This window comes from Ictidomys tridecemlineatus, chromosome 7, assembly GCF_052094955.1.
Source record: "Ictidomys tridecemlineatus isolate mIctTri1 chromosome 7, mIctTri1.hap1, whole genome shotgun sequence".
In the NCBI taxonomy this organism is placed as follows: Eukaryota; Metazoa; Chordata; class Mammalia; order Rodentia; family Sciuridae; genus Ictidomys; species Ictidomys tridecemlineatus.
Genome location: NC_135483.1, coordinates 40,990,234 through 41,012,744, shown reverse-complemented (window position 1 = coordinate 41,012,744; position 22,511 = coordinate 40,990,234). Strand labels below are relative to the sequence as shown.

The 22,511-nt window shown below is 34.1% G+C and overlaps 2 protein-coding genes across 9 annotated transcripts in view; one reads left to right on the top strand and one right to left on the bottom strand.

Moving 5' to 3' along the window:
• Positions 1-4,552, bottom strand: part of Rbm12b (RNA binding motif protein 12B) — a 355,955-nt gene extending 351,403 nt beyond the window's left edge. For all 3 annotated transcript variants that reach the window (XM_040293864.2, XM_040293863.2, XM_078016918.1), the window contains exon 1: positions 4,358-4,552. The gene's annotated coding sequence lies outside the window, so the exon portion shown is untranslated. The remainder of the gene's footprint in view (positions 1-4,357) is intronic.
• Positions 4,553-4,635: 83 nt separating this feature from the next.
• Positions 4,636-22,511, top strand: part of Tmem67 (transmembrane protein 67) — a 46,722-nt gene continuing 28,846 nt past the window's right edge. For all 6 annotated transcript variants that reach the window (XR_013423912.1, XR_013423911.1, XM_021728660.3 and 3 more), the window contains exons 1-9: positions 4,636-4,895; positions 6,357-6,445; positions 7,931-8,021; positions 10,180-10,279; positions 11,985-12,054; positions 12,151-12,225; positions 17,608-17,670; positions 19,094-19,248; positions 19,368-19,476. Coding sequence is in view for 4 of the 6 variants with exons in the window: in XM_021728660.3 (XP_021584335.1) it covers positions 4,673-4,895; positions 6,357-6,445; positions 7,931-8,021; positions 10,180-10,279; positions 11,985-12,054; positions 12,151-12,225; positions 17,608-17,670; positions 19,094-19,248; positions 19,368-19,476 (975 nt within the window). In the remaining 2 variants the exon portion in view is untranslated. The remainder of the gene's footprint in view (positions 4,896-6,356; positions 6,446-7,930; positions 8,022-10,179; positions 10,280-11,984; positions 12,055-12,150; positions 12,226-17,607; positions 17,671-19,093; positions 19,249-19,367; positions 19,477-22,511) is intronic.

Genomic DNA, 22,511 nt, shown 5'->3' with positions numbered 1-22,511 from the left:
GAGCTATCCTCTTTGAACTCCTCCTCTTACTTTCTTTAGTACACTTCTTTCTAAGCTGTCATAAACTATATTCAGCTAGTCTCTTCCATTTGTCAAAAATAACTCATTTTCATATCTTCACTGGGTAATATTAGGCATGTCTACAATCCTGATAAATGGAGATAGTTTCACTTCCTGCTCAAATGGCTGTTAAGAAGACTGAAATGATGCATGAAGAAGTTTAGGACAATACACAGTATAGAGAACATACTTGTTTTCTCAATTAAGGAGAGAGAGAATGTCTCTGATCCAGCTCTTTTTCTTCTCTTACATTTGAATTTTGATATCTGGTATGTAAAAGTCACACTGCAATTAAGAGAGAAGAGACAAAAGAACTGCAGGGATGACTATCTGACATTATTGAGCAAACATCAGCAGCCAGATTTCTGTTTGTTTTTGATTATGCTATTATGAACTGGCTTAACTACCTGGTCTTCAGTTATTTGCAAAAACAAATCTCCAATTATATACTCTCTCAAATTTATGCTTAATAGTTATACCCAACAATCTTTTCTGTTGTCCTTATGGGTAGTTTACATAGATAAACCTACAGTACTTATAGTTATCACAAAATTAACTGTGTTTGTCTATTTCAAGTTCTACACAGAGAACTTCTTACTTGACTACTCTCTAGATCTTTTGTTAGGTATAGTGTCCAAAGGTCTTAGACAATTATAATTCTACTGTATGTGGGCTACAATGGCAATATCATCTCATTACATAAAGATAAAGCATGAGAATATGCCAAAATGTGTCTAAATATATGCTACACAGGAGTTACTTAAAACACCACAAAGATGACAATTTTTGAAGTTATCCAGGTAAAGATAAATTCTACTTTCTTCACTTCCCCACACTTAACTTTTTTGATACTCCATTTCTATTTTTCCGAAATAGAGATAGTACTTTCTCAAGAGATTGTTATGAATTGACAACTTAGTGAGACCCTGTCTCAAAATAAAAAAAATTAATTAAGGACTGATGTAACTCAGTGGTAAAGTGTCCCTAGATTTGATCCCCAATAATGAAAAACAGGGTTCTTATGAAGAGTTAAGATTAGGGCTGGAGTTGTGGCTCAGTGATAGAGCACTCGCCTAGCACACGTGATACACTGGGTTCAATTCTCAGCACCACATAAAAATGAAATAAAGATATTGTGTATCCACTTACAACTTAAAAAAAATTAAGAAAGAGTTAAGACTAATGTTGTTAGGTGCCTCGCACAGTGCAGAGTGTGGGGCACAAAGAAACCCATCATGAATGGAAACTCTTTTTATTACTTTAATTACACAGCAGGCAAGAACTACATATTATTGCCCTAATCCGCTCCATAGAACATATAACCATATGTACTTTATCAAGGAAGACTAGAATTAAAACTCATCCTGAGGAAGCATATGCAGGTTAATTCCAACTCTTCGTTCATACCTTTTCTTAGTCTTCATTAGTATCTATATGTTCACAAATTTCTTAAAATATGTATTCAGATAAGTGATTTCTAGTTTAAATGTCTACTGAAATAACAGTAATTACTCAAAACATTTAGAATTTCTCTTTATTTTTTAAAAAATAAAATAAAAACTTTTATTGATGGTACACACAACCATAAAATTTGAATACCTAAACAATAAACTACTACATTAAAGAAATTTTAAAAGAGATAAGAGTGCCCAACCCACATTACTAAGTGTATTTTCACAGGAAAAGTATTGCAAAATGAATATACTAGAATTTAGGGACTTACTGGATAGTTCCTTATCAAGATATCTTTTAAAAATATTTTTAACATTCCACCTTAAATAATTACATTAGGTCATTGTTTTAGTTAAGCTGACATGTGTGGTACTTAAAATTTTAGTGTGTCTCTTTTGCATAAATCTATTTTCAGAGCAAATATTCTGAGGATTTTGTTTTTTTATTAACGCTTCTGTAAAAGTTGCAATATCTGGTGCAGAGGCACCTGCCTGCAATCCCAGAGACTAGGGAACCTAAGGCAGGTGGATTTCAAGTTTGAGGCTAGTCTCAGCAATTTAGCAAAGTCCTGTCTCAAAATTTAAAAGTAAAAATGGACAGGAAAATGAAATTATGGCATTTGGTAGTAAATGGATGAAACTGGAGACTATCATTTTAAAGGAAAAGCTGAGATTTTAAAAAAAGAATTTTTTTCTCTTTTTTCTTTTCTTTTCTTTTTTTTTTTTTTTAAATGGTGCTAGGGATTGAATCCAGGCTTTGTACATGTGAGGTGAGCACTCTATCAACTGAGCTACATCCCCAGCACAAAAGGAATGATTTTATAAGACAACACTGGTCATCAAAATATTCCTTTACCAACTTTATCACTTAGAGTATTTGTCCTCCATTCAACTTCTACTCCCCATATGGTCATGTCTACTTGAAATTCTCATATTAGGCTCACCAAGGCCAACACAATGAGATAATGTGAAATGTAACAAGCACAGTGAAAGGAGAACCAGTGTTAGGAACTGCTCAGGTACAAAAATGAATAATATTTGGTCCTAGCTCCTAAGCAACCTACAGTCATAAAAGGGAACTTAACAGTTATATAACCAACCACCAACTCCGTACTTCCACATGTAATGTAGTAAGTGTTTTAAAAGAAATAAATGAAAATCAAATAGTGTTCCTTAGATGTGTAAGCTCATTTTTAAAGGCAAATTTGGCCAAAATAAAATGCTAATTGCTAACTTATTGTAACTTACTACCCACCAGGTATTGTAATTTGCATGCACTATCTTATTTAAATATTTAATCCTTAAAATAACCCAATGAGGTTGTTTATATTGCACTATTTTAAAGAGGAAATTGGGGAAAGCAGGTAGAGACATTTAAGGAACAAAAGATGTTCCTTTCTCAATGAAGAACAGAATTTGGAGGGTGGAGAAGAGGCTGGGAGAATAAGTTCCCATCAGTATCTATCTGTGTTGTCCACTATGGCAGCCTGAGCCACAGTGGGGCTACTGAGTACAGGGAATGTGGCTGGTCTTAATGGAGATGTGCCAGGATAGGCCTGGAGGATCCATACCTAGGTGAGAAATTGTACAGAAGCCTGGAGGTCCAAAGAGACTGATGGTGCAGATGAAATATGAAAAGAGGGCCAAACATTGTAGAGCAGTCCTGTAGCCCCAGCAAGTCCAGAACTTGAGGCAGGAGGATCACATCTTAAAGGCCAGCCTCAGCAACTTAATGAGACCCTCTACTTAAGTCCTCCCCTTAATTAAAGTCCCTGCAGGCGACTTCAGGCTTCCACTTATCCTCGCTCTGGAAGGGCTTTAAAGAGCTTTTTGGGAGGTCTCCTGTAGGGACACTTTCCCAACAGCACCAGCTACTTGGCACATAGAATTTCTCTTTAAGGAACTTCTTTCAGAACATAAATTTGTTGTGTCAGAGATAATAGTAATTGGATAAACGCTGGTCTTTTGAGCAAGGACTAATGGGTAACTAATGGTTACAGTTATGGAACTTCCTTAGATGCATTTTCCACATGCACTAAGACTATATATACACTCCTTAATAGAGACAACTCATTCTTACAAAAAGTGCACTTTTTCGAAAAAGCAAAAAGTTACCTAATAAATAAGGTGCCTTAAAAATATATCCGGTGACTCTACTGGGGAGAAAGAAAGAGAGAGAGACAAAATAAAACAATCTTACAAAATAAAATAAAACAGAAGTTAGATTTAAATGTTAATAAGTAAGTTTTTCCTAAAGGCCTGTAAACTGGCTATGAAGACAATTTCAAAATATTCAGGAGCTAACAGTCTCCAAGTATGTTTATTTATTCACTTATTTATTGGATCAGGGATTGAACCCAAGGTTGTGCTTAGCCACTGAGCCACATCCCAAGGCATGCATTCATTCATTCATTCATTCATTCATTTATTTTAAAATTTTAAGACAGGATCTCGCCAAGTTGCTGAGTCTGGCTTTGACTTGCAATCCTGCTGCCTCAGCCTCCTTAGCAGCTGGCATTAGAGGAATGGGCCACTGCACTTGGCCAACTAGGAAATATTTAGAAAGAAAGTTGTTTTCCCCCAATTTTGAGCCATAGTAAACCTCCACAATTGCATATTTTAAATCAGTGGAGGTTGAGGGTTCTTTGTTTCTCAGAGCTAAGGATTGAAGTAACAGGATCTCACACATGCTAGGCACTCCACCACTGACCTACACCCCTAGTCCTCAGTGAGAATTTTTGAAAATTACTATAATACACACCATGTCTCCTTTATCGTGAAAATTACATAGACTGGATAAACTCTGACGTAAATATCATTTAAGAGTTTCATGAAACAATACTTACTTTATGTTTTACAACAGGATGTATTCTTTGCTTAGGTATTCTGTTTCCCCAACCTGAACATTGACTTTCACGTCTCTCTAAAATATCGCGTGGCAGAGTTTGAAATGCGCGTTTTAAATAGCCTCCTGACTCCGTGGACAGTCCTCCTCTAATCCGTCTTTTCTTGGACCAGCCACCTACCTGCGGTTTTGGTAACCTAGCAACCAAACCGCACAGAATGAGAGTTCCAGAACCTGGGATGTCCAATCAGCTCAGCGGAATCGCCGCAGAGGCTCATGGGGTGTTGGAGACTGCGCCGTCCCTGGCGTCGGTGTCATGGAGACGCGAGGAGGCGCTTGGGTGGTGATGGCGGGCTGGTGTGTCTCCTCCTCGGGAGCTGTGACTGCTTTCCTCCTGTGGGTCCTTCCTCGAGTCTCCCAGGCCCAGGGATACTTCTTGCCTTTCCGGCAGCCGGAAACGTGCGACCACAACCAGTACTTCGATATCTCGGCGCTCACCTGTGTCCCGTGCGGGGACAACCAGAAGCAGGGTGCCCAAGGTAAGACGGTTTCGGGAGGACCCAGGCAAAAGTAACACTCGCGCCTTGGTGCTGTCCCCGGTCCCCGACCTTTTTGTCTGTAGGAGGAATGTTTCAGAAAACTGAGCTGCCGATTCAAGAGGAAAAGGTTACATGGGAGGATTGCAGTTTGCACAGAATGAGATTGGGGATCCCTGAGTCCAGGGAACCATTGCCAGTAATTCTCGGCTTCAGTTCCCCACCCCTTTGGATCAGAAAGGGGCTTTTACAGCAGCACCTAGAAAGCGTGTGCTGAAAGTAGAAAAGAAACCGTAGAAAAGTAGTTGAGGTGAAGAGGTGCCGGTGACCGGAAAGATTAGGAAGTGTCAACTTGGATAGATACCCCTTTTATCTCGCTTCTCAAACCGCAGAAATTTAGAGATCCGTCTTTTTATTTTACACACAAGGAGATTGAAGCCCAGATGAGTGGTGACATCTTTTGTGTGACCTAAATTTTAGAATTGGGAGAACGCATGACTATACCGCCAGTATCGAACTATAAATTTCCAAAACATTGTTTTGTCTTCATTTTCCCCCAAAATGCATCATTTGGACCTAGTTCCCACTCCAGCTTCTTGAAATATGTTGTCCTCTATTAAAAATAGGATTAAAGTGTTTTCAATTTCAGTTTCATTACCAGCGGTGTTAATTTTCTGCCATCTTCAGATTTGATGTATCTTTATTTAAGTCATCGAACAGGATAGATCAGGCTACTCATGCTGGGAAATAAGAGTGAGAAAGCATTCGGGCTTTAAAATGTAAGGTATTAGTTTCATAATTGTAAATACAGATAATGTATGTGTTGTACCACATAGACTCCTATTGGTGATTATTTCACATAATGACTCCTTAGAGAATGCTAAACTTCTATATCCAACAAGTTGAATAGTAATCATGACATTTATTGTCTTTCCAGAGGAAACTTATTTATTTGAGTGAAGGTAATTTTCTCAATAAGGTTTTGGCAAATTAAATGTAAATTCAATGAATGTATGTATGTGAATTAGTGACATAGAAATGTAACATTTCTTATAGCAGGTAAATAGTTTTAATAGTTCAACAGTTTAATAGTTATGCTTGCAATTAAAATATTAGGAACACAATGCCAGCTGTGTGTCAGACTCTTTTACAACTCTTACATATAACTAATTGAATACTTATACTAACCCTAAGAGATTGGTACTGTTATTTTCTCCATTTTATTGAAGAAGGCAAGGCACAGAGAGAGGTTCAATAACTTGCTGAATGCCATATAGCTAAGCAGGAGAACTGAGATTGGAACCTGGGAGCATGTTTCTAAATTTGATCTCAAACAGTACTAGCTCAAGACTCTTGCTATTAACCACTGTACAGTACTGATTACTCAAGATCTTAAGAATTATTGAGTTTTCCTATTCCTGGAGTTGTATTTTCTAAGGACAAAATTGGCTCTTTTTGTTTTAGGAACTTCATGTGTGTGTCTACCAGGATTTCAGATGATCTCTGGTAATGGAGGACCTGACATTATTTGTAAAAAGTGCCCAGACAATATGGTATGGAGAACTTAAAATAACTTTCCTGTAAAAAGTAATAAATGTCTTTATTTTTAAAACTTCAATATGATGTTTAATATTCCCCCACAAACTTTAAAATTATTAAGCTATCTTTATTTTTACTAGAGTAAATTTGGGGAGATCAATGAAATTTTATGCAAATTTAGAAAAGACAGAAATGCACTTCTTCGCTTTTTAAATTTGTATTTTTATTTTTCCTCTTAGAGTAACTCAGTAATAAAAATAGATGAATAATACATATATCAAGCATTTGGGGATATATATATCCTTTGGTACAGATTGAGTTCGGTATCTTAGACCTACTGGGTCAACAGTTTTATATGATGATTGATGTTTGTAATGATAACTAAGATGTAAAAAAAATTGTATAATACCAATTATATCAAAAATAGTTAACAAGGCCCTGGATTCAATCCCCAGCACCACACACACAAAAAAATAATAATAATAAATAAATAAATAGCTAAATAATGTCTTGAATTTTTGTTAGCTTGGTATATAGGATAATTCTCAATAAGCAGAAATACGTTTTCCCATTATTTTAGATATTATGAGTCTCTGTGACAGTTCTGATTTTTATCATACTGTTTTTTCACATGGTCATATTTAAAAAATTAAATCTGATAATGTGATATTAAGTTACCAGTTATTCTAATTAAACTATTTATTACCATTAAATTTACCATTTTGATATTTATTTTATTAGTCCTGAGTTACTGATGATAAAAAGCTGATAACAAAAAATTATGCCAGAGCAGATTTATTTTTCAGTGACATTAGTTAAGCTATTGTAATTTTTAAATACTCCTATATAAATGCATTGTTAACTATAGGAACACTTATTGATAAATCTACTTTTTCATCCAAACTTTAAAGTAATTTGTGGCATTAAGTTACTTTAGCATTGTTCTCTATTAATTTAGGGTACATCAGTATTTATAATTACTGATGTATATTATATAACCTATCTTATATTAATACAAATTAATTATGTTAATATGTATTATATGTTTTTCCTAAACCATACAATAAGCCCAGTTTTTATATAATCATTGATGGGTAAAAGGAAGTATTGTCATAAACCAATTTTAGCAATTTATGTATCTTATATGCCATTAAAATTCACCCATTGTAAATCATAACTTACATGTTTATGGCATCTCTACCCCTTTTTATATTTTATTTTGAGACAGGGTCTTGCTAAGTTGCTTAGATCCTTGCTAAGTTGCTGAGGCTGGCTTTGAATTATCGATCTTCCTGCCTTGGCCTTCCAAGCCCCTAGAATTATAGGCATGTGCTACCATGCTCAACTTTTCCAAGGAATTTTTAATTGGATCATATGCGTATGATTTCTTTGTCCATTACAAATTACATATTGTTGTAACTGAACTTATATGACTAATCAAGAAGAAAGTTAATTTAAAAGGAGTTTTTTGGTGTTTGTTTATTTGTTTAATTTAAAAGGGTGTTACTGAAGATGGTTGGGACTGCATTTCTTGCCCTAGTGGCTTAACTGCAGAAGGAAAATGCCACTGTCCCACTGGCCATATTTTAGGTAAGAGTAACTTCTTTATAAAACACTAGTGATAAATTTTTATTTGTGTTTATTTTGTAAATGATGTAAGATAACTTAATGATTACTTAATAGTATTTTTAAAATTTATTTTTACACAAAAAAATTTTAATATATTTTTATTTGTTCTAATTAGTTATACATGACAATAGAATGCATTTTGACACATCATACATAAATGGAGAATAAGTTATTATTCGTCTGGTTGCAAATGATGTAGAGTTACACAGGTCATTTAATCATATATGCACATAGAGTAGTAATGTCTGATTCATTCTACCATCATTCTTACCTCTATGCCCTGCTTTTCCTTTACTCCCCTTTGTCTAGTCCAAAATACCTCTATTCTCCACCCCTCCCTTTATTGTGAATTAGCATCTGCATATCAGAGAAAATATTCAGCCTTTTATTCTTTTGGATTGGCTTATTTTGATTAGGATAATATTCTCCAGTTCTATCATTTACTGGCAAATGCCATAATTTCTATTTCTTTTCTAAAGAATATTACAAGAATATTATAAAGAATATCAAAATATTCCATTGTGTATATATACCACAGTTTCTTTATCCATTCATCTGTTGAAGAGCATCTAGGTTGTTATCATAGTTTAGCTATCGTGAATTGAGCTGCTATAAACATTAATGTGGCTGTGTCACTGTAGTATGCTGATTTTAAGTCTTTTGGATATAAACTGAGGAGTGGGATAGCTGGTCAAATGGTGGTTCCATTCCAAGTTTTCTTAAGAATCTCCATACTGCTTTGCACAGTGGTTGCATATAGTCCCACTGGCAATATGAGTGTACCTTTTCCTCTACATCCTAACCAACATTTATTGTTGCTTGTATTCTTAATGATTGCCATTCTGACTGGAGTGAGATGGAATCTCAGAGTAGTTTTGATTTGCATTTCTTTAGTTTTTCATGCAAAATTTAATGGTGCCTTAGACATCAGCAGGCATTGAGAAGAAAATATAAGGCCCTGCCTGATTTTTAAAGATTCTTACTAATGTAGGATTAGATGAATACTTCCTTAGTATAATTTTCTGAATGCTACTGAAGGATACAAAAGCAGGCTTTAATAAATGAAAAATACTTTTATCATTTTTGAATGGAAAGATTAAACATTAGGAAGATGTTAGCTTTCCCATCAATCTATATATTTAAGGAAATACTAATAAATTCTACCCAGACTTGTTTGTTTGGAGAATATATAAACTGATTCTAAAGTTTATCAGGACAAATATATAAAAAACCAAGAAAATTCTGAAGGAAAAAAGAAGCTATCCCATCTGATGTTATGCATATTTTATGGCTATTGTATGTATGGCTGGCATGTGAGGACAAGGACTGATTGATCAAACTTAAAATGGAACTAAAATAGATCCAATCAGGACAGGTTGAAGTGGAGCATGCTTATAATCCTAGCAGCTCAGGAGGCTGAAGCAGGAGAACTGCAAGTCTGGGGCCAGACTTGGCAACATAGCAAGATTCTGTCAAAGAGTTGGGAATGTAGCTCAGTAGTAAAGTGCCTCTGGGTTCCGTCTCTAGTATTGGGGTGAGTTGGTTGAGAGAAAATAGATCTAATTCATATGGAAATTTGGTATGTAAAAAAGTGATATTTTGTATCATTGAGGATAAGACTAATAAATGATACTGAGACAAAATCCAAGTTATGTATCGAGAAGGTACAAGCTAGGTGTGGGGCACATGCCTGTAAATCTCAGTGACTTGAGAGATTGAGGCAGGAGAATCCCAAGTTTGAGGCCAGCCTCAGCAACTAAGTTAAGGCCCTAAGTAACTACGTGAGACCCTGTCTCAAAAATAAAAAATGAAAAGGACCTGGAATATAGCTCAGTGGTAAAGTGTTTCTGGGTTCAATCCCTCATACCAAAAAAACAAAGAGAAGATATTGAGTGTCAGCCATATTTTTAAGCAAGTTAATCACTGGACAACTGAAATATTTGAATATATTATGTAACTAAAATATTTTGATAATAGTGAAGTACTATTATCAAAAGCTCTCCAAGTTATAGAAACTACAATTTTAAGTGGGTTTTATTAACTATTTTCTAAGTATTAAAGAAGCTTATCTGTTCATTATGAGTTAGTTATATCTTAATTTTTCTTCTAAATTGTTTAGTGGAAAGAAATATTAATGGAACATTGTTGCCTCAAGCAAATTGTGAGCTTTGTGATGATACTGAAAACTCTTTTACAAAAGCAAATGCTTTAGAAAACAGGTAAGTAGTATAATAGGGGTTCGGTTTATTAATATCATATTTATGTGTAATTTTCAGTTTTTAGAAAGTGCTCTCATTTCATTTAATTTTTACAATAACTCAAGAAGGATAGAATAGACATGAATAATTAAAGGAACTGAGGACTAGAGCACAAGACAAAATAGGGTTAAAATCTTTGCTCAATCTATTAGATTTTTTACTTTAGATAACTTAGAAAGTCCTTTGTCTTTAAAATGGGACTATATCACTCAGTTAATAGGCTATAATGGCTCAAAAATGAATACGTAAAGTTCTTAGCGTAGTACTATATAATAACTGCTAAGCAAAAGGTGGCTATTTTGTTTGTTATTTTATAATTTGGACATAGTCTATAATTAAGTACCAAGTATAGTATGAAAGCCTTTGTTATAATGTTATTTAGGAAAACATTAATAGATATTACAATTATAATAACTCAGGTACCCTGATTTACAGCCCTATTCTCTATTTCTTCTTCCCCCTTTATGCATACGTGTACTACACACACTTCCCTCTAACTTAAACACATTATTGCAATTTCAGCTTTTTCGGGTTTTTCTTTTCTTCTTCTTTTTTTTTTTTTTAAGAGGCATTCATATTGACTTCCCTCTAAACACAGTTTTTCTTTTCATTTCCCAATGTTTATATAGAAAATAGTTAAACGGTTTCTCCTAATGATACTTAACATTGGATCATCTTTTCTCTCAGACTGACCTAAGTTGCAACATCTGAAACTGACTACTGGGCTGATCCTCAAGTTGGCCCCTTAAAAATCTCCCCAGACCTGGAGTTTACATCATGCCCCAGCCCTATTTCCTGCTTGTTTTTTCTTATAAGTAATAGTTCATATAAACTCATCAGAGTCCCCAGTAGTCCTTCATCTCATTCTTTTTTTTTTTTTTTTTTTTTTTTTTTTAGAGAGAGAGAGAGAGAGAATTTTTTTTTAATATTTATTTTTTAGTTTCCGGCGGACACAACATCTTTGTTTGTATGTGGTGCTGAGGATCGAACCTGGGCCGCACGCATGCCAGGAGAGCACGCTACCGCTTGAGCCACATCCCGAGCCCACTTTATCTCATTCTTTAATATATATTAATATATATAGGAAAATATATTTTCCTAAAATAAATAGATGGTGAATAGACTTTATCTTAAAGTATTGGTTATGAGTTCGATGAAGGGATAGATATACTCATCTTTTAGGCTTATGCCACCTTTTTGCTTTGTGGCAGATAAACTAAGGAAATTATATTTGATATAACTACTTGTAAATATTGATTTAGTTTCATTATATGAGTTTTTTGGGATTCTTGTTAATTGAGTGACTTTGCCATCTTTGCTATTCAGTATATTCATTCTATGCATTCCTATGTATAGGTAAGAAAATTGTTGGTTAATTTTATTTGTTTATACTTGCCTTAAAACACAAAGAGGGGTATAAGACTATTTAAAGTGTTAATATTTTTAATTTGTTTATTTAAGTAATTGCTTAGTTGAATGAATCTGTTCTAATCCAGCATTTTAATTCTCTGGGTGTCTCCCATGTATATATGAAATATATATGTTAATAAACTTATTTGTTTTTCTCTTTTAAAAAAATTTCCAATTAAATGAGGTTTAGTGTAATTCATGAACATTTTTAAAAGTGTTTTTTTGTTTGTTTGTTTGTTTTTTGTATGTTGAACAGGTGTATCCGATGTGAACCAACATTCATTAATGCCACCAGGTCCTGTGCATGTTCAGAACCTAACATTTTAGTAAGAATAATTAAATTAATAAAGTATGTGTTTTTAATTCAATTGCTTATAACTTTCCATAAACTAGATCTTTTCCCCCCTTATTTATTTATGAAGACAGGAGGATTGTGTATCAGTAACAAAGGGAGTTTTCCTTCACATTCACTTTCAACTGCACGTCTTGGAGAGCTTGTGAGTATATTTCACTTTTTTTCTTGATTGTGAAGGATCTTTCTTCATTTCTCCTTTGGTAGTTAATTTCAGACAAAAATTAGAAACATTTAATTTTTTAAATCACTTTGAAACAAATTATCAATCTAAGAACCCTCAGTCTAACAACTGAGCATCATAGTTTAGCTCATTGCTTTTTCAAGGAAATCACAAAATGTTTAAACTGAAAATATCTGATATAGGTTCTATAAAGGATTCAGTATAATGCAATAAAGAGCATCATGGACTCTAGATTTGAACCCTGGTCATTAATTTTTTATTCTTGATTCTTTGGGAAATTTACTTAATATTTCTACACTTCAGGTTTTTGTAAGTTGGACATAATAATAGTAATACCTACATTGCAGTGCCTGCACATAATAGGCATTGGAAAAACAAGGATTGTTTTATGTCCAGCCAGATTCTTTGTTTTATAGATGAGAACACTGAGAACTGGGGTTAGAGATTTTGCATCACATGCTGGTGATAATAAGGTCTGGGGTATAAAATGAGAGAAGAGGGTGAGTTAGAACAAGAATAGAGGTTATGTTACTGACTGGGAGTTAGTTAGGATAGGAGCTGGTAAACACTGAAGATATCCAGTATGCCAGCAGAGCTTATGGAAGATAGGTTGTGATCTGCATGTTAAGTAAGTAGAAGTGATTGGGAGGGACATGAAGATAATGACAAGGGTGGATTCTGGTATCTTGAAAAAGGCAAAATTCCTTTCGTCCAGAATAATATTGTGGGGGTGACAGGCAAGTATCAAATAGTTTCAGAATGGCAAATTAAATGCTAAAATAGAAATATATGTAGGAAATTCTGAGATTATCCTCAAACTGGCTCATCTGCAACAAAATGTGTATCTTCTGGGGAATTCTTTCTTAGTCTAATTATCAAATTTGCAGGCCTTTATTTTATTCTATTTTTTCCTTTTTCAAATTATTCAAGTTGAAATAATTTTGTCAAAAGACCCAATAATGTCTGTCTTGCCTAAGATCCCAAATCCTTTAGAAGTCATGTTCCTTTTATCTTTTCAGTCTCATTCTTTCCCTGACTTTCTTGAACTTGACAGTTTTGAAGCTTATAGGGATTACCATCTGTAGGATGACCCTTCAACCTGGGTCTGCATAGTGTTTCCTTATACTCAGTTCCTGCTTAGCAGAAAGCCACAAAAATGATGCACTTTTCTCAATACATTGCATTATATCAGGAGGTATTCAGGGTCCCACCACTGATGATCACCTGCCATAAAGTTACCATGACTACTATAAAGTTACCATTTTCCACTTATTTTGTCAGGGGAATTTCTATACTTTCTCTTTCTCACTAAGCTTATTAGCTTTCATCTCCATTAATGACACTTGCCTTTATCAGCCACTGCTGTAATGGTTACCAAAAGTTAATTTTTGGTTTTCACCATTTCTTCCACATTTACTAATAGAATCTACTATATACCATTTATATACATGTATACATTTATTGATAATGTCAGTATGGATTTACTGGTCCCTGTTTTATCAATTGATTATAATCTAAATACATTATTTGTTTTGATGCTTAGATTACACTAGATTTGGCCAATAGAAGCCTCTTCCATGTGTCTCCTGTGTCTTTGTGACATGTCCCCATTATTTCCTTATTTTCTGGCACATGATTTCCAGACTTACCTTGTACTTTTCCTGCCCCAGCCCTGGAATCAGTCATTTCTTTTTTTTTATTATTATTTATTTATTATTTGTTCTCCTGAGTTTACATGACAGCAGAATGCATTTCAATTCATCACACACAAATGGAGTGCAGCTGGTAGTGCTGGGGATTGAACCAAGGGCTTTGTGCATGTGAGGCCAGCACTCTACTGACTGAGCTATCTCCCCAACCCCATATCAGTCATTTCTCTATAAATTTGGGAGGGTAATATTTAGTATCAAAGATTATCACCCTTAATACGCCCTCATGCCCAGACATGGCCAGAAACACATACTTATACACATACATGCATCTATAACTATTTCTACATCTATCTCTGCATACATAATAAAAAAAATGAGTTCATACTGATATCTTTAAGGTTTCTTCTACCCATTCCTTTTGGCAGGTTTCAAGTACCTACTCTAATAATAAGAACTCTGGGGCTCATTATCCTCAATTTTTTTTCATCACTGACATTTTTAATATCGTGTAAAATCCTGGATCCCAAGAAGTCTTAGCTAAAACTTCCTTTTCTTCATAACAGTTTCATCTCTCACTTGGAATCCCACTTTTTCTTCAATTTATTCATGTGTTCAGTGCATCGAGTCTTCCCACCATGTCACTTTCTCTTGCACCAGCACCTCCACATCCCCCCTTCCTCAGAGGAAAGGAAGGGCCATTCCCTTAGGAAAGGAGGGATTATTTTTAAAGTTAATTCTGATCCAGTAAATATATTTCATTTAAACATACCATCCCTGAAAATAAGCTTTCACAAGGACAAGTTTGGAATCCCCACATCTAAGTCATATCATAACTGCTGTTTATGATAAGATGATTCTGTGTAGACAAAGTATAAATCATGGAAACAAAATCTAATTAAGATATCATGAGTATCTTGGCCCATTCCTCATTTTGGCAGGGATAAGAATTCAATTATGTCTGTGCATTTGTAGATCAGTCCAATTCTGAGGGACTGGTTTAAAGGAATTAAACATGAAATTAACTTAATTGATAAAACAATGCATGTTTACTAACTTATGTTGAGACTTGAATTGCTAGTTAGACTTAAATACTTTTATTGATTGATTCTACAACACAACACTCTTTCTGATTAGAAAAGTCTATTTTGAATATTAAAGTCAAAAGTTTTCTTGGGGCACAAACTCTGAATGTAGTTACTTTTGTATAATTTTATAACAAGGGCTTTGAATCCTATTCTGGTAATATTCCTGCCAATCAGTAAAGAATTTCCATACATATGGTCAGTGTTTTCTCATTCCCTTTTCACAAAGACAGTAATAGTGAGCTAGCATCTTGTGTAGGTGTTTATCTCAAAAATTTTTATTTTGAAATATTTTAAAATTGCAGAAAAATTGAAAGAATGACTGTGCATACATTTTCACATAGTTTAGCCAATTATTAATATTTTGCCAAAATTAATTTATTTCACTTTATGTATGTAAATATTGTTTACATACTGTAATGGTATTTAATACTGTATCTATAGGTTCTGCTTCCACAAATTCAAACAATTGCAGATTGATTGTATTAGGAAAAAAATAGCATGTGTACTGAATATGACAATTTTTTTTTGTCATTGATCCACAAACAGCAGTAAAACAACTATTTATGTAACATTTACATTGTGTTAGGTATTATCTAAGTAATCTAGAGATGATTTAATGTATATAGGAGAATATAGCTTAGGTTAATTGCAAATACCATGTCATTTTGAATAAGAGATTTGAACATTTGTGCATTTGAATATCTGTGGGGGTCCTAGAACCAGTTGCCCCAGAAACAAGAGACTGTTATATGTAGATATACATACATATATACACATTTTTTTCCTAAGCCATTTGAAAATAAGATGTAGACATAATGACAGTTTATTCCAAATACTTTAATGTATATCCACCAAGAAAAAAGGCATCTTCTTAGCATCATATCCTGAAAATTTAAAATTAATACAATAGAATTATCTAATATCTGTTCAGATTTTCTCAGTTCTTCTAATAATACCCTTTTTTCCTTTCTTCTTTTTTTGAAGGAGAGTACCTAGGATCCAATCAAGAAACCCAAATTGCAACTAATCTTTTTAGTTTTTTAAATCTACAGCAGATGCTTGTCCCATTTTGCATTTGTTTGTGTATCTGTTTTCCTGAATTTTTCTGATTGTTTTCTCATGAAGCATCATTGTTTACTCAGTGAAGAATCTTTTTTGGGGAAAAGACAATTCTATAGGTTGTTTATAGTCTCTTGCACTGAAACAAGAAAAAACAGTTCAAGTCATCCAGTTATTGGTAACACTAATTTGGTTGTTTGGTCACAGTTGCATTGGCCACTATCTCTATTATAAAAGCAATGTGATTGATAAACTAGTCTGAGATTTTAATTTGTGATTTTTCTATGTAAATATCCATTTTAGTATCTATTGATGAACTTTCTCATTATTTTTAATTTCTTTTATGCCACTTTATTTTTTGTATCAACAAAACAGGTACATGTATTTTCTGGATTATTGACAGATTTTGTTTCATGTTCTTTGCCCAAGTTTCATTATATTGCATGCAATATACATTATTAAATTGGCCATTTCTAATGATTTCACAATTCTGCTCTTCTATATTAGTTAGCTAATAATCTTCTACAAGGAAGATTATTCTCTTTGTGCTTTCTTTTTTCTCTTAATCTTTACCATGAACTCATGCAATCTTTGTTCTCTCAGTTTGTAATCTTTTTTTATAATCTATTAGTTATTCTTCTTTTCAAAGCTCAAGTTGTCCCAAATTTGGATTTTCCTTCAAGATAGCTCCTGTGTTCTTGACATGACTCTATTATTCTGTAGGCACCTCCTTGATTTCTCTGTATTGTTTCAGTCTTAGCTTGCATGGTTATAATTTTTAATAGTGAAATAATACTCTAGTTCGTGCACTCAAAGTTATATAATCATATCAACTGGTGCCATGTATCTTCTCTGTTCATGACCTGTTTACTTTGAATGGTGCTTCTCTGTGTTTCATTTTTTAGCAGAATATTCAGATAAACTTTAAAACAGTGGTTCTTAGTAGTTTATATCCAGAGCTTTCAAAACCCTGGTCTCATCCTGGAGCTTCTCATTGATTTTGTTTGGAATGAAACTAGTCATTTTCTATTTTTAGGATGTTTTCAAATTAATTCTGATACCCTCCGAGTTTGGGAAGCGTGATCACCTTAGAGATTTTAAATGTTAGTTATTCTGTATATCCCAAATCTCTTGCTGAGAAATCATGCCCCTAATTTTGTAATACTTGTCAATTTAATACAGTATGTATCCTAAATCAACAGAAGTTAACCACTCAGTTCTCAGGATTTATTATTTTTCTTTTCTTTTATGCCATTTTATTTTTTGTATCAACAAAACAGGCACATGTATTTTCTGGACTATTGACGGATTTTGTTTTATGTTCTTTACCCAAGATACATTATATTGCATGCAATCTTATTTGTGATAACTGACATTGGTTAGAATTAAATTTTGAATTGCTATTAGAATCTGTCCTTCCACTAACATTAAGAAAGTAATAGAGTAATTTCTCACTTAACAGTATACATACTAATGTCTTCCTAATAGTGTGGGATTAAGCAGTCTTCGTTTGAACTTAAAACTAAACTTCATCTTTTTGCTTACAGGGTATGTCTTCAGCTTCAGAATGGTTTGCAAAGTATTTGCAGTCAACAGCAAATGCATGTTGGGTAAGTTCGAATTTTTTTTTTTTTAAGTTTTAAGTTTTATTTCACTTTGAAGAATCGTGGTACCATTTCTTATCCTAATAAATGTTTTTTCTCAAAGTACCTATCTCCTTGGTCATATTCTATAAGAAGAATAAACCCTTTCCAATGAATTGAAAGAGAACACCTAAAGAAAACATTATTCTGTATATACAAATTGAATATCCCCAAGCTGATTTGGCAACAATTGAGTGTTCATGAAATTGACCATCATTTACTAGATGTTAATTAATGACCTAGTGTGTGTCAGGCCTTCTTCTCAATCTGCTTAGTTATTTCAGAAAAAGAAAAAAAATCCCTTCACTGAGTTTATAGACTCAGTAAATACTAAGTCAGGCATACTAAGTGCTACAAAGGCAATAAACTAGGGTAAAGAACATGGGAGGGAAGGTGCTTTGTTACATAGGGTGGTTAGCACAACATTTCTGAGGGTGATATTTAGTAAAGACCTGAAAGAAGTGAGAGTGATTCCTGCAAATATCTAGCAGAGACCACAACAAAAGCAGAGATCAAAAAGCACGAGTTCACTGACTTATTCATGTTTAAGAAACTAGAAGAGGACTAACATGGCTGGGACAGAGTGAGCAGGGAATATGGAGACTCAAGAGGTGTAGGAAGTGGCTCTAACAAGGACCCAGGGAGATAGAAGGATTGTTTGCAAAGGAAAACATGACCTAACTTCAGAATTTGAAAGTATTGCTGTAGCATAGAGATAGATTTTCTTGTGGCAAGGACAGAAGTCTTGTCCTAAGGGAGAATTTAGGACAATATTATAGTAATCTGAGTGAGAAAAAGGGAAACAGTGGACAAGGGAGATATGGAAATGGAGAGAGGTGTTTACCTTCTGGCTCTTCTTTGAAGACAGAACCAATAGGATTTACTGAGGAGTTGGATATAGGAAGGAAGAGAAATGAATGCACTTCAAACTTTTTGACGTGAATAACTGAAAATGGAGCACCCTTTTCCTAATAAGAAAAATTGAGGAAAAAAAAATTTGAGAAGTAAACTAAAAAATGATTTTATTTTATTGTTCATAAACAGATTACTTAAACAAAATGGACTAGATTTATATGATCAGATCTAATTTACAAGCACATTATTCTTCTTTCAAATGTATTTTACGTAATAGTTTTTTTTTAAATATCATGCTATATGTTTTTACTTTCTCTTCAGTTGATTATCGTCTTTATATTTTGGCCGAAAATTATAATTAAAATATAACTTCTTATTCTTCTTCCCACATGGAAAGTTTCTACTTAAGCTAGAGGAAAGGCATTTATAAGCAAAAGAATTAATAGAATAGATAAAATGAAGCAAAATTTTTAAATCAATTTTTGTTTGGGCTAATAGTGTCATGTTAAATTTCTTTGCCATTGTTGTTTTGTAGATGTATGCCAACCTAACGTCTTGCCAAGCTCTTGGAAATATATGCGTGATGAACATGAATTCTCTTGACACTGTCACATTTGATGCATGTCAACTATTTCAGTCAGTCTTTGAAAAGACTGCTGGACTGAGCACTGTTCATTCTATTTCATTTTGGTATGGACATTTTAATTGATGAAATTTAGTTTTGACTGAATTCAGTGCAGTTATTTTCATAAATATTAATAATCAGAAATGTTTCTTGTTTTTATTAAAACAATTATAATTAAATATAGGAGACAGAATCTTCCATGGCTATTTTATGGAGAACAGGCTGGATTGGCACCTCAAATACTCAGTACTGCTCCTCTTCCAGAAAATTTTAGTTTTACAGGACAAAACCAGGTACAAATTACTACATCATTTTATGATAACTGCATTTTTATCTGCAACTTTAAGTGGTAATAAGAAAGTTAACTGCTCACAATTCTTAATTTTTTAAGATTATTTTTTAAAGTTTAGTTACTAAAATATAAATATCAGTTACTTATAGAAACTAAACAGTGTAGAGCTTAGCTGTCTTACTTGAGTATATGGATACTTCTAGGATATGTGGTTATAGCATTACACATACTTGTGAAATTGTGAAGAGTAGTTTGTGCAAAACATTCTCTGTTCTCATGTGTCTCCACAGTTTTGAGAAGTGTTTCTCAAGATTGATTGGGGTCTGTGATATTTCCCAGCACTTCACAGGTCCTAATTCTCACTTCTGTTTATCTTCCCAGAAGGAAAGAAGGATACCTTTCCCCTATGTTCATCCCCCATTTAACAGGTTTGAAAGGAGATTATCACTAACCTCGCTCTCAATTCTACAATGATTTTTTTTTTTTTTATTGGTTGTTCACAACATTACAAAGCTCTTGACATATCATACTTTGAACAATAGTTTCAAGTGAGTTATGAACTCCCATTTTTACCCCAAATACAGATTGCAGAATCACATAGGTTACACATTCACATTTTTACATAATGCCATACTAGTGACTGATGTATTCTGCTACCTTTCCTATCCTCTACTATCCCCCTCCCCCCATCTTTTCTTTCTATCCCATCTACTGTAATTCATTTCTCTCCTTATTTTTCTTCCAATTCCCCTCACAACCTCTTTTATGTAGTTTTTTATAACAATGAGGGTCTCTTTCCATTTCCATGCAATTCCACTTTTCTCTCTCTTTCCCTCCCATCTCGTGCCTCTGTTTAATGTCAATCTTTTCTTCCTGCTCTTCCTCCCTACTCTATTCTTAGTTGCTCTCATTATATCAAAGAAGACATTTGGTATTTGTTTTTTAGGGATTGGCTAGCTTCACTGAGCATAATCTGCTCTAATGCCATCCATTTCCCTGCAAATTCCATGATTTTGTCATTTTTTAGTGCTGTGTAATACTCCATAGTGTATAAATGCCACATTTTTTTAATCCATTCATCCATTGAAGGGCATCTGGGTTGGTTCCACAGTCTAGCTATTGTGAATTGTGCTTCTATGAACATCGATGTGGCCGTATCCCTGTAGTACGCTCTTTTAAGGTCTTCAGGGAATAGCCCAAGAAGGGCAATAACTGGGTCAAATGGTGGTTCCATTCCTAGCTTTCCCAGGAATCTCCATACTGCTTTCCAAATTGGCCAAACCAATTTGCAGTCCCACCAGCAATGTATTAGAGTACCCTTTTCCCCACATCCTCGCCAGCACTTGTTATTATTTGACTTCATAATGGCTGCCAATCTTACTGGAGTGAGATGGTATCTTAGGGTGGTTTTGATTTGCATTTCTCTGACTGCTAGAGATGGTGAGCATTTTTTCATGTATCTGTTGATTGATTGTATGTCCTCCTCTGAGAAGTGTCTGTTCAGGTCCTTGGCCCATTTGTTGATTGGGTTATTTGTTGTCTTATTGTCCAATTTTTTGAGTTCTTTGTAAACTCTGGATATTAAGGCTCTATCTGAAGTGTGGGGGGTAAAAATTTGTTCCCATGATGTAGGCTCCCGATTTACTTCTCTTATTGTTTCTCTTGCTGTGAAAAAACTTTTTAGTTTAAGTAAGTCCCATTTGTTGATTCTTGCTATTAACTCTTGTGCTATGGGTGTCCTGTTAAGGAATTTGGAGCCTGATCCCACAATATGTAGATCGTAGCCAACTTTTTCTTCTATCATACGCAGAGTCTCTGATTTGATATCAAGGTCCTTGATCCATTTTGAGCTAATTTTTGTGCATGGTGAGAGGAGGGGATTCAGTTTCATTTTGTTGCATATGGATTTCCAGTTTTCCCAACACCATTTGTTGAAAATGCTATCCTTCCTCCATTGCATGCTTTTAGCCCCTTTATCGAATATAAGATAGTTGTAACTTTGTGGATTAGTCTCTGTATCCTCTATTCTGTACCATTGGTCCACCCGCCTGTTTTGGTACCAGTACCATGCTGTTTTTGTTACTATTGCTCTGTAGTATAGTTTGAAATCTGGTATTGCTATACCACCTGATTCACACTTCCTGCTTAGAATTGCTTTTGCTATTCTGGGTCTTTTATTTTTCCATATGAATTTCATGATTGCTTTATCTATTTCTACAAGCAATGCCATTGGAATTTTGATTGGCATTGCATTAAACCTATAGAGGACTTTTGGTAATATCGCCATTTTTATGATGTTAGTTCTGCCTATCCATGAACAGGGTATATCTTTCCATCTTCTAAGATCTTCTTCTACTTCTCTTTTTAGGGATCTGTAGTTTTCATTGTATAAATCTTTCACCTCTTTTGTTAGGTTGATTCCCAAGTATTTTATTTTTTTTTGAGGATATTGTGAATGGAGTGGTTTTCCTTATTTCCATTTCAGAGGTTTTGTTGCTGATATACAGAAATGCCTTTGATTTGTGCGTGTTGATTTTATATCCTGCCACTTTGCTGAATTCATTTATTAGTTCTAGTAGTTTTTTTGTAGACCATTTTGGGTCTTCTAGGTATAGAATCATGTCATCTGCAAATAGTGATAATTTAAGTTCTTCCTTTCCAATTTTTATGCCTTTAATTTCTTTCGTTTGTCTAATTGCTCTGGCCAGTGTTTCGAGAACTATATTGAATAGAAGTGGTGATAGAGGGCATCCCTGTCTTGTTCCTGATTTTAAGGGGAATGCCTTCAATTTTTCTCCATTCAGAATGATGCAAGCCTGGGGCTTAGCGTAAATAGCTTTTACAATATCAAGGTAAGTTCCTGTTATCCCTAGTTTTTCTAATGTTTTGAACATAAAGGGATGCTGTACTTTGTCGAATGCTTTTTCTGCGTCTATCGAGATGATCATATGGTTCTTATCTTTAAGTCTATTGATATGGTGTATTACATTTATTGATTTCTGTATATTGAACCATCCCTGCATCCCAGGGATGAAT